The sequence below is a fragment of the Plasmopara halstedii genome (assembly GCF_900000015.1).
Source record: "Plasmopara halstedii genome assembly, contig: Scaffold_323, whole genome shotgun sequence".
Taxonomy (NCBI): domain Eukaryota; phylum Oomycota; class Peronosporomycetes; order Peronosporales; family Peronosporaceae; genus Plasmopara; species Plasmopara halstedii.
This window is the reverse complement of record NW_020187244.1, coordinates 844,669-856,879: the sequence shown is the minus strand read 5'-3', so window position 1 is coordinate 856,879 and position 12,211 is coordinate 844,669. Positions and strand designations below refer to the sequence as shown.

At 40.6% G+C, this 12,211-nt stretch overlaps 6 protein-coding genes across 6 annotated transcripts; 2 read left to right on the top strand and 4 right to left on the bottom strand.

The window, feature by feature from the left end:
• Positions 1-1,719: 1,719 nt before the first annotated feature.
• On the top strand, positions 1,720-2,250 carry PHALS_08666 (uncharacterized protein; the record flags this gene model as incomplete). The annotated part of the gene is made up of 3 exons (XM_024724057.1): positions 1,720-1,909; positions 1,990-2,146; positions 2,202-2,250. The coding sequence occupies 3 exons, from the start codon at positions 1,720-1,722 to the stop codon at positions 2,248-2,250; spliced, it is 396 nt and encodes a 131-aa protein (XP_024574972.1).
• Positions 2,251-4,391: 2,141 nt separating this feature from the next.
• Positions 4,392-5,024, bottom strand: PHALS_08665 (RxLR-like protein; the record flags this gene model as incomplete). The annotated part of the gene is made up of 1 exon (XM_024724056.1): positions 4,392-5,024. One exon carries the CDS (start codon positions 5,022-5,024, stop codon positions 4,392-4,394), a length of 633 nt encoding a protein of 210 aa, XP_024574971.1.
• A 1,033-nt stretch (positions 5,025-6,057) lies between these two features.
• On the top strand, positions 6,058-6,917 carry PHALS_08664 (3-like protein; the record flags this gene model as incomplete). The annotated part of the gene is made up of 2 exons (XM_024724055.1): positions 6,058-6,453; positions 6,516-6,917. The coding sequence occupies 2 exons, from the start codon at positions 6,058-6,060 to the stop codon at positions 6,915-6,917; spliced, it is 798 nt and encodes a 265-aa protein (XP_024574970.1).
• A 515-nt stretch (positions 6,918-7,432) lies between these two features.
• Positions 7,433-7,870, bottom strand: PHALS_08663 (RxLR-like protein; the record flags this gene model as incomplete). The annotated part of the gene is made up of 1 exon (XM_024724054.1): positions 7,433-7,870. One exon carries the CDS (start codon positions 7,868-7,870, stop codon positions 7,433-7,435), a length of 438 nt encoding a protein of 145 aa, XP_024574969.1.
• A 1,344-nt stretch (positions 7,871-9,214) lies between these two features.
• On the bottom strand, positions 9,215-10,074 carry PHALS_08662 (3-like protein; the record flags this gene model as incomplete). The annotated part of the gene is made up of 2 exons (XM_024724053.1): positions 9,215-9,616; positions 9,679-10,074. 2 exons carry the CDS (start codon positions 10,072-10,074, stop codon positions 9,215-9,217), a joined length of 798 nt encoding a protein of 265 aa, XP_024574968.1.
• A 275-nt stretch (positions 10,075-10,349) lies between these two features.
• On the bottom strand, positions 10,350-11,269 carry PHALS_08661 (40s ribosomal protein s4; the record flags this gene model as incomplete). Its single annotated transcript, XM_024724052.1, has 2 exons — positions 10,350-10,536; positions 10,671-11,269. 2 exons carry the CDS (start codon positions 11,267-11,269, stop codon positions 10,350-10,352), a joined length of 786 nt encoding a protein of 261 aa, XP_024574967.1.
• Positions 11,270-12,211: the final 942 nt, after the last annotated feature.

Below are 12,211 nucleotides of genomic sequence, written 5' to 3'. Positions count from 1 at the left end.
TATCGTTAACAATGCAAATTGATCCCAACCTCCACTAGGTTCCGCTATGTCTATGTCAGAGTGAGTTAAAGAGCTTTAGCCAATCTCTCGCCCACGTCTAGTTGTTGCAATCTAGTAAATTGTCATCGCTGATCTTTCACTTTCGAGAATTCGCTGATCCCTGTGGAATAATAAACACGTGTGTTCCTTCGCTCAAGACTAAAAATACGAAGGGTCAGGCTCCCATGCTAGGTCGCTCGACGAACCTATCGCTCGAGAATGTTAGATAGACGCAGCGTGGCCTCCTAGGATACAACTGAGCTTTGTTGCAGATCGTAATGGTCGTGTTCACTCATCTTCATAATTATAAAGATTTGTGCCGTTTTAGAACTTTCGCAGAGTATTTCAATTTTATCGTACAGACCGACATTGGTCGAGTGTGGCATTTTCGATGCCTATTTCGTTAGAAACCTAGCTTTCATCGTCTCCTCAATCTCTTGACAAATTGAATGTGCCCAAACAGATTGCTGTGCTTAACGTCATGCACGTGTAATCATGATGGAAGTGGCAACATTGTTGTGTGGAGGTGAAGTACTGTAGGTTTGATCGTAAGAATCTGATACAATAAATATTTTTGGTCTATTTATGTGTTCTTCTAAGCCTAAAAAATATAGACTGGGTTTTCGAAACCAAGAAACGAAAACTGTGACTTACTTGAATGCTTGTAATGTCATATCTTGTTCCGTACATGCATTTGGTGGCATCATTAGAATCTCTCTAGGGTCTAATTCCCTCAAAGGATAAAATTATAAGGCGTTCACTCACACACACCCTCTACCTTTCGTGGCTAAAAGGTAGTCGCGCGTCATTACGGCTGAGTAACTTGGCTCAGATACGGCAACGTCAGGACGACGGAGTAGGGACATAGTAAGGTTTTTACTTCGGATCTTCCCAACAAATTGGCAACATAGCAATCGCAACTAAGCCTTCCTTCAGTACAATGTTTGTGTCCACAATGGCGAACAAGCACACCATAGTCTTTTCTAAGGGGTGGTAACTACTACCGATGGGAATCCGATATTACTTTCTCAAGAAAGGGTCGTAAGGGTCATGTTAAGGTAGTCAAAAATAAGGGAGTGTTATGGAGACATGGCATGTGGACAACGCCAGCATTCGGTATCATCGCACAAGACATCAAGCCTCAGCATCAGGCTAAAACACGGTCAGCCTTTAGTGTCATAAAGGCATTTGTAATGCTACGTAACTTTTACAACTGCTCGCCAATGGTTACCGCGTGAAGATGACACACGTCGTTTTCACATTTCCAAGATGAAAAGTGGTATAGAGAGCGGAATATTTGGACACTTTTGGAAGCTAGCGGTAGGTCATTAAAAATGATCATGTTAGTTGACCGAGTCGCACCAGCTGTGTGTGCTTCTCAGCTCTCTGAGTCGCAAGCTTAAACACACATACCGGCACAGTTTTGGTTGAGGGAGAATGATACATCCAAGATCACGCGATATAAAGTCATGTTTCATAACCGTTTAGAAGTTATTTCATACACAGAACCGTCTTAAAAAGAAACTGTGTTTCATCGAATCCAAGCAGTTTGCTCGCTGTTATGTAATTTTTGATGGGCCTTAAATGTGATTTGCACTCATCGATTGTTTATAATGCAAAGAAAAATACGTGGCTGGAGTCTGGGAGAAGCTGGTTAAGGAGTCAAACTAGCTGCATTGAATGGAGGATGCAAAAAAGCTCAGTGTAAATGGGGATGCTGAAGGATTCAATTTTGGAAGAGGCAACATTCGAAAATGTGGCGCTCCACCCAATAATGGTGAATTTGTGTTAAGTGTTTTCTTACAGCAGACTGGAGTGATGGAACTGAAGTATCATGGAGAAAAGCTGCAGTCATTATTTTTGGAAAGGCGTTTTGACTGAATATTTGGCGGGTGATTATAGCAGATTATTTGAGTAAACGCTCGACGAAACGACACCAAACCATATAAGTTCGTTTACAAGATGAGGCCGTTGATGGATTACATCAGCGTGAGTGTTGGAGTCAAGAGTTTGGCTACTGCCGACGATGCAAAAGCACAAAGCTCGAATACAAGATTTTGAAGTTTATGTCTCTCGGCTATGCGAAAAATTTCAAAGGCCATCACAGGTTTGACTGTTCCTCTTTAATATCGTGCGAATAACGATCTAATGAAATCATGCAGTGACATCGACCAACAAGATAGCTTACATCACTTTTGCTTGGACCTCTGATCAATGTCAGCAGTTCTCGAAAATTATCTACAAAAGTTATCAGAATGCAAGGTCAAAGTGACTTGCTATGTGAGGTCGAATGATCGTGAAATAGGCGGCATTTTGGTTACGCAAGATGTACAGCCAGACGTGACATAGTAGTTGCAAGGAACAGTGATGATGGGATTGTTGAGAACCAAGTGGATTGATAGTCAGAATTAAACAAATGTTTGGAAACGGTCAAAGAACAGTCAACAAAATGAATCGTACACCAAGCTTCGGCTCAGAACTGCTGATGCCTTCTGACTGTTCTGTTGGAAGCAGCTTGGAGCTAGTAGAGTATCGTTCATCTCTTCGTATACACAAGAAGATTATTTGGTGTCCTGATTTGAAGTTTAGCGAACAAGACGAAGATATGAGCCGATGCCGATCCTCTGAGCGATTTAGAAGATTCAAAGACAACAGAAGGAGGTGATGGTCCACCGACATTGAAGCACGCTAGAATCGACGAAGATGGATTTATTGTCAATGCTGTTTTGCGAGCGTGGTGAGAAGCAAGGATGATATTAACTTACCGAATGCATATGCTCGCACATAGATTCGATACTGAAGATACTTGCGGTGTGTGCTAAATAAGACCATCAGATGAAACAAATGGATGTTGATATTGATCAGCGTGCTGACAGACAATGTTTAAAAGGAATTTTTGCTTCTTACCGACAATGCTCAAGGATACTCGTTTCAGCTAAATAAGGCTATCTACCGGCTGAAACAAGCAGCAATGCCTGGAGCAGGACGAAGTATTGTGGTATTTAAAAAAATGGCTTTAAGGACTGCGAAGGGAATCAGTGCATTGATTTTGAGCGATCTTTGGAAGGTCTTTGTATACTTTGGTCCATTTGTGACCGAAATGATTGTCGCAGCAACTACAGGCAAGGAGTTATATTTGGTTAAGGGAGTGCTCAGATATAAATTCGAGACAAAGGGCCTCGGTAGGTAAAGTTCATCCTTTGCATGGGGTTTCGAGCACGTCAAGTCAGCTTCAATTCTATACTGTCAATTACTTTTGCAACATCGACAACGTGGTCATGCAATTCGGTCAACAAGTTGTCAGGAATGTTGACGACTTGTGCTCATCAGAGTTGAATGCAGTTGCCTACAACTAAAGGTAATGCGCAAAACCGTATCGATTCGTAATCGAACGTGTGCTGTTCATAACGACATGTACTTGATCAGGAGTTGCATATTTGATAACAGCTGTCATATTTCCTGAAGGATCTCCCGGGCTAGAACGCGGGTCAGTTGCTGATTAAGGCAGCAATACTTTTGATTTTGGGAGGGCGCACTAGTTGAGCTCAAGTCAAAGTACCAACAACATGTTGCACTCAGTTCGACGAATGCTAAGTATATAACAATTAGCTTATGCACTCACGAAGTTCTTTTTACGCGCGTGAGGCTGTGGACATGAGCAAGTGGAAGGCACAAAAGTTGGAAAGGCAACCAAAGAGCGATCAATTCAGCCAACAACGCCGATAACCATGCTCAACCGAAGCAGGCGCCACTTCATCTGCGATAAGATGAAAGGAACCTGAATTCGACTGAAGCATCAGCTGGCAGGTATGCTGACAAAGGAACTCAAAGCGAACATAATCACTTCTATACACAAGGCAGTAAGTATCAAGACCGAGTTTATGCCAAGGATCAACAAGTTGGAGTGTTGAGATGGCACCTCTAGATACTGTTGCGTCTATACTTCTATTATACATACAAAAGATTGATAGATCGTTTGTTATCACAGCAGGTCAATTTGGTACAGAAATGGTAACTTCAGGACGGGAAGACAAGATACAAATGAACTAGTTCTTTTTCATTTGCACATGAGATTTTTTCCTGAGGGCTTTTGTTATTGCGAATAGTACCTGCCTGACCTTGAGTTAGCATAATCATCGCGAGAATAGCGTCTTACACTATCGATGTCTATCGTTTCTTTAGCCTCACAGGGAGATCAATTAGTATTGCAATTAGTAGATAGCGCAATCAAGTTGTTGGCCGTAACTTCGCTGTAAGATCAAAAAGAATGGAGAAGTCAACAGAATTTTACAGCACAGTAAATGTTACTTTTATTATCGGACTAGACAAATTACATGTTGTTTTACAATTGCTCATGTGATCAACGTATCAGTATTTTTGAATGCAAACGTTCGTAACAGTTTTTGTTGTTTGTGCGCACGGAGTTCTGTCGCAAGATCCTTTACCCCGTTCTCGAAATTTCCACGTTTAATTTTGAGCAAAATATACCCGTATTCCTGGATCTTCCTCAAGTTTTTCTGAGTCTTTTCTATTCGAAAATTTGCTGTATCAATACCAAGATCTCTTGTATAATCGTCTAACGTTGTTTTATCCCCGATGAGTTTCTTCACAGTAGCCGGTTCAATTTCTTTGTTTTTGAGATAATGCTCCGGAATGGTAAACTTCATGTTATCAACGGTTACAATGTAATCGTCGGGCACCGTAGCACGTTCTGACACCTTAGCACCTGCGGACACCATAGCACCTTCGGACGCCTTAACTCGTTCTAACACCTTAGCACGTTTTAACGCCTCAACACTTTCTGACACCTTAGCACGATCAAACGCATCAACACGTTCTAACATCTTAACACGTTTTAACACCTTTGCATCTTCAAGCACCTTCAAGTCCTTGATCGCCTTAACGCTAAAAGCAGCCCTCGATTCCACCTCGCCAGCAGTTAGCAAAGTCGCCACAGCAACCATCAAAATCCGGAACAGACGCATGAGCACGTTTAGTCCAATGCAAACTTGAGAAATCAATCGCAGATTAAAAATGCCAGTAATAAGGATTTTGCACGAATACTTACATTTATGTTTATGCCAGAATCATGCATATATAACAAAAGTTAGGCACCAATAAAAGCGTGTACATCTAGACAGTTGTACAGGTAATGAAAAAACGTGAGTAATCTAATGTGCAGAAGGAAGCATATCATTACGTCATGAGGTACGACAACACTGTGATATTTGCGAGGTAACACACAATCATGCAACTTCGACAACACACATTTTGACTTCAAAGGACTAAAGCGTCGACTGATTACTTGATGTCAAAAGTGGGTGAGTCACTATTTAACATATTTATGAATGAACAAGAAACACAAATGTGTACACTATTCATACATTATACACTTTGAAATCGAGATATGTACAATAAGGTTCTGTACAATGTAGAACGCGGTTCCCTCTTCTCTTCCTTCTCTCTCATGAATTGATGTAGTAGGGAATAAGGTTCTATAGTTCTCATTTTAACTCTAAAATTGCTTCTTTGTGACTAATGTAGTACGGTACTCTCATGATCTTTTATGGTACATGTGTAACTCGCTGCAACATATTGAAATTGTAAAAAAGCGGAACGAAACTCCTACTTTGTGCGTTCATATGGTTTTGCAAAACTGTTTTATCGCATCTTATACAGTAACTTCAAGAAAGTAAAATCCGATTATGTCGGGAGTCAGCTTACAGAGACGCGTAAAAAATGAATTTTCCATCCATCCTTTGTCGTATATATGAAGAGTATTATAGTTTGTAAAGTTCTTGTATTCGCTTCTAATATTTGTTGAGATTTTCAATTTGACAATATTTAGTGTCAACCAAACTGGGCATGTAAGTCATGTAAGAAAATAAATCTTTGCTAAGGAATGAAAAATATAAACTTTACACAGTCCTCATGAGGTTTAGATGCATATAAGCATGATATTGTAAGTAATCCACTATTCTTGTAATTTATTCGGTTGTCTGAACTGTTCGGTCAGCCATGACGGAGCGTCTTTACGTGACTGTCATCCAAACGTGTGCGTCACTGGCTGCATGCTCTCTATTCGCGAGTCTCATACCGGATATTCGTGTTGTGCACCAGCAGAAAAGCACAGACAGTATGCCAAGTTCCCTCCCAGTGTTGTCGATGATGGCAAACTGTGTTGCGTGGGGACTCTATGGGTTACTTATTGATGATTACTTCCCTCTCGTAGCCACAAACTTGATTGGTTTAGCCTTCTCACTCTGTTATCTCATCGTATACTACCAAAATGAAAAATACAAAAAGAGGCTGCGATTGGAAATATTTGTAACAATATTGGTGTTACTGGGGCTCATCTCGTATCCGTCCGTTGCAGGTTTTGAGGGTGTGAATGAAAGGACAATACAAGATGTCGTTGGATTTGTGACTATAATTGTTTCAATGGTCATGTTTGGCTCACCGCTTGTTTTGGTAAGAGAGTGATTCAAGAACGTAGCACGGAGCTACTTCCTCTGACGATGGTTATCGCTGGCGCAGTTAATTGTGTGCTGTGGCTTGCTTATGGATTATTGCTTGACAATTTATTTGTTGTTGTCCCCAATGCCGCAAATCTGCTTTTAGGCATCATGCAATTGATGCTCTTCTGCATATACCCACGTAGCCGAACTTACGACTCAGTGGAACCCTCTTCTTCTAAAGCCGATTTAAAAAATACTTCAAATCATGGCGAAGGGACGAAAAAGGGTTTTGAGAAAACCTCTACAATTGATACCGATGAAGAAATGAGCAGCGTGGACGAAGAATCACAGGCAAAAATTATGACTTCAGAGCAATCTACTGAGGTGAACATTTCGATTGAAGTCCATCAAAAAGGCTGAAATGTTACTTTTCGTATGAATAACGATCCAACATAATTGGTATAAGTGGTGTGGGTTCAAGAGACATCGTACGTCGAAAGCACTATCCAGTGGATGTGATCATGCCACGCTTGTGTCTTTGTAACTTGGCGGTGGTGGCGGGAGAGACACAATACACCTTCTCACTTAAAAACGAGGGTGTTTACTATAATTTGAATCCTAATTCTTGACCTAGAGTTAGCAAAATCATCGCGAGAAAAGTGTCTTACACTATCGATGTCATATCATTTCTCCAGCCTCGCAGGGAGCATAGTTAATATTGCAATCGATTACTTTCAGTAGAAAGCGCAATCAAGTTACTAGCTGTAACTTCGCTGATATGATGGGTAAGACTGAAAAGAATGGTGAAGTCAACAGAGTTAGCATTACAGAAAATGTCGTTTTTTTACAAGCTGACTAAACAAATAACATGTTGTTTTGCTATTGCAGATATGATCAACTTAATCGAATGCAGACTGTGGTTTATGTCTTTTATGTTAGCTGTTACGGAGACGTTTCACTAAAACCTTTACCTCTTTACTGACATCTCCTCGTTCAATTGAAAGCAAAATGTTGACGTATCCCGCATGCCACTTATATTCCTCGGATTTTCTCAGATCGTTAGCGTCCTTTAAACGAATCCTTAGATCAAACTGAGCTACCGTTGTTTCGCTCTTGATGAGTGCTTTTACATCAGCCGGTTGAATCCTTTCGTCAACAAAATAACGTTGTGGGATGGTAAACTCCTTGTCATTAACGGTTACTGTTAAATCGTCGGACACCTTAGCAACTTTAGACACCGGCAAGTTTTTTAAGGTTTTGAACAACTTCAAGTCTCTGAACGTCGTCGAGCCAAAAACAGTAGCCCTCGATTCTACCTCGCCGACAGCTAGCAAAGTTCCCGCAGCAACCATGAAAACCCAAAACAGACGCATGTGCACCTTTCTTTGCGTTAGTCCTTTGTTCTGCAATGCAAATTGACAATTGAGAAAACAATCGCAGATCGAAATGCCAGTAACATTTGGATTTGTACGAATACTTCCATTGATATTTATAACAAAATCATGCATATTCAAACAGCTGTCAAAAGTTAAGTACCAATGATTGGTGCTTGAGTGTGCATGCAGACGGTTATACAGGTAATGAAAAAACGTGAGCAATCTGATGGGCAGAAAGAAGCATATCGTTACGTCGCGAGGTAAGACAACACTGTGATATCTGCGAGGTAACATACAGTCATACAACTTCGACAACATACATATTAACTTCAAAGGACTAAAGCGTCAACTAATTACTTGATGTCAAAAAGTGTGTGAGTCCACTATTTAGCATACTCATGGATGAACAAGAAACACAAATGTGTACACTATTCATACATTATGCACTTTATTATCGTACAATAGTACAAAAGTCCTGTACAATGTAAACGCGGTTCTCTTTTCTTTTCTCTCCTCATGAATTGATGTATGTAGGGAATAAGGTTCTATAGTTCTCATTTTAGCTCTAAAATTGTTTCTTTGTGACTAATGTAGTACAGTACTCTCATGATCGCTTTATGGTACATGTGTAACTCGCTGCAACATAATGAAATTGTAAAAAGCAGAACGAAGCTCCTACTTTGTGCGTCCATATCGTTTTGCAAAACTGGTTTATCACATCTTATACGGCAACTTGACGAAAGTAGAATCCGATTATGTCGGGAGTCAGCTTACAGAGGCGCGTAAGAAATGAATTTTCCATCCATCCTGTGTCGTATATATGAGGAGTACTATAGTTTGTATCGTTCTTATATTTATTGAGATTTTCAATTTGTCAATATCATGAATTGATTATAAAAAATACTCAAAATAATTGATAGATGACGGACTTTTACGAACGAGACACATAATATAATTCTTACTGCATCTCGATCGATCGTAGTATAATATCATGATATTCTGCATAATGCAACAGCTAAAATTTCTTAAGAAAACGAACGGCCCTAGGATGCAAAAATACGCTTAGCTTACGAAAATATCAACTGTACAAAAAATAAATTGCATTTCTAAGAAAATGATAAAGTAAATTATTGAAAACAATACTCGTTCTTTAGTAACTTCTTCTAGTCTCAAATACAATAGAGAAGGCATATTGTGTCTCTCTCGCTACCGCCAAGTTCCTAAGACACAAGCGTGGCATGATCACATCCACTGGATAGTGCTTTCGACGTACGATGTCTCTTGAACCCACACCACTTATACCAATTATGTTGGATCGTTATTCATACGAAAAGTAACATTTCAGCCTTTTTGATGGACTTCAATCGAAATGTTCACCTCAGTAGATTGCTCTGAAGTCATAATTTTTGCCTGTGATTCTTCGTCCACGCTGCTCATTTCTTCATCGGTATCAATTGTAGAGGTTTTCTCAAAACCCTTTTTCGTCCCTTCGCCATGATTTGAAGTATTTTTTAAATCGGCTTTAGAAGAAGAGGGTTCCACTGAGTCGTAAGTTCGGCTACGTGGGTATATGCAGAAGAGCATCAATTGCATGATGCCTAAAAGCAGATTTGCGGCATTGGGGACAACAACAAATAAATTGTCAAGCAATAATCCATAAGCAAGCCACAGCACACAATTAACTGCGCCAGCGATAACCATCGTCAGAGGAAGTAGCTCCGTGCTACGTTCTTGAATCACTCTCTTACCAAAACAAGCGGTGAGCCAAACATGACCATTGAAACAATTATAGTCACAAATCCAACGACATCTTGTATTGTCCTTTCATTCACACCCTCAAAACCTGCAACGGACGGATACGAGATGAGCCCCAGTAACACCAATATTGTTACAAATATTTCCAATCGCAGCCTCTTTTTGTATTTTTCATTTTGGTAGTATACGATGAGATAACAGAGTGAGAAGGCTAAACCAATCAAGTTTGTGGCTACGAGAGGGAAGTAATCATCAATAAGTAACCCATAGAGTCCCCACGCAACACAGTTTGCCATCATCGACAACACTGGGAGGGAACTTGGCATACTGTCTGTGCTTTTCTGCTGGTGCACAACACGAATATCCGGTATGAGACTCGCGAATAGAGAGCATGCAGCCAGTGACGCACACGTTTGGATGACAGTCACGTAAAGACGCTCCGTCATGGCTGACCGAACAGTTCAGACAACCGAATAAATTACAAGAATAGTGGATCACTCCAATATTTAAGAAGCTATTCTAATATTTTGTTCACTAAACATAGTTCTTAAAGTAAGGGACAATACAAAATTCCAGTGTACATGACAAATTTCATTATCACTTCAATTCTCGTTTCATGCCAGATCAACGAGGACAGGCACAATAATTGCTAGAGTGCAACTCATCTAAGAGTACAGCATAACCAGCATACTGACCTTAACCTACAGGTTGAGTACTAAACTTAGTTATGAGACTTCTTCTCCTTAAGTTCACGCTCCTCCAGAATGTTAAGTTTCACACCCTTTCCCTTAGGCAGAGAAACCCACGGGCGAGCTTCTTTACCAATAGCAAAGACATTACCGAGACGAGTGGCAAAGTCGTGGCCGGCTGAGTCTTTAACGTGCGCAATGTTGAATGAACCCTGATGTCTACAACATTCACAGACAACAAGAAGTTAGATCACAGCGATATACTAACTTGAGCTATCGATAGACTACGAATTGTAGAATGAGATAAAACCACCACACCCAGCTCGCGATGAGTCCAGAAGGTGTGTTCCTACCTTTCAACATTGTGTAGAATGCCTACGCGACCAGCATTACGTCCACGGGTGATAGCCACAAGGTTACCAACTTCAAACTTGATGTGATCGACAATCTTGCCAGTTTCAAGGTCAATCTTGACCGTGTCACCAACCTTAATGATAGGATCTGGGTATCTGATCGTGCGTCCGTCATTTGTAGCAATATACGGAATGGCTTTCTTAGTATACTCTTGACGAATCACCTTGGCAAGCTTGAATTTTTTCTCATCGTCTGAGATGCGGTGGAGCACAAAGCGACCCTTTGTGTCGTACAATAGACGGAACTGATCACCGGTCTTGGGAATCTCAACAACATCCATAAAACCAGCTGGAAAGTCCGGATCCACGCGGACCTTACCATCCACTTTAACACTCTTTTGCATGCAGATCATAGTAACTTCCTGCTTAGTTAAAGCATACTTGAGGCGGTTACGCAGAATAATAATAAGCGGCAAACACTCGCGCAGCTTATGCGGGCCGGACGACGGACGTGGTGCCCAGATACCGTCCAGCTTACCAAGCATCCAGTGCTTTGGGGCGCTTAAGCGCTTCAGGTGCTTACGAGGTCCACGAGGCATTTTGACTGTCGATTACTGGATTTTAGACAAAAACGAGAATAAAACTTTGAAGAATTAAGCCTGAACAGTTTGGTTGGCTGGGGATTATGTCCGGGATGCTTGATATTGCCGCATATTAGTATTTTAAGCAAGTACTGAATATGGTTTTTATAATCGAGAAAAAGTGTGCGACGGACTATAATGAATGCAGATAAAAAACAAAAAAAGGTATACTGATATTGTGTCGTACAAAAGTACGTTTCTGAGAGCCATTTGTACTATAATGAATGCAGATAAAAAACTAAAAATTGGATACTGATATTGTGTCGTACAAAAGTATGTTCTGAGAGCACTGTTCAAATACCCTAATTATTACTAAGTGAAGCTTGATGCTCGCCTCAGAGATAGTCAACAAATACTAAGGCAACATGCTCAAACGAGAATGTGCTGATGGCTGATAGCAGTCTTAGTTTTTTATTAAAGCAGGCATCACCGACAAAGTTATGAGAATCTAGAGCAAAAGTGCTGAATGCTCTTTTTTTAGTGAGCATGAAGAAAAAACTTCACATTGGATCAAGCGGGCGATTCTTTCCGGCATCCTTAAGACTTAAGTTCTTTCGATCTCTGTCAACAATTGCAAGTCAAGCAAGACGTTAAGCTTAGTGATAGTGAGTCTATGAAACTGCTTTACTTTTCAAGGCGGGAACACCTTGTCGGACAAGTTGGAAAGGAAGTTATCATCTTTAAGCATCAATCTAGTTTTCGCAGTAAGCTTCTTTGGTGTTGTCTATTTGAACATTTTGCAAGTTTACCAAGTAGAATTTAAAAAGTGATACGGACTCATCAGTAACAACGCAGAGAATATAACGTGAGCTTCCAGCATTCGCGATTCAACTTGCCAAGCGCACTTTTATGAGGTTGTGTTGTGAAAGCGCGATATTTTTTGCGTCGCCAGGTTAGAAA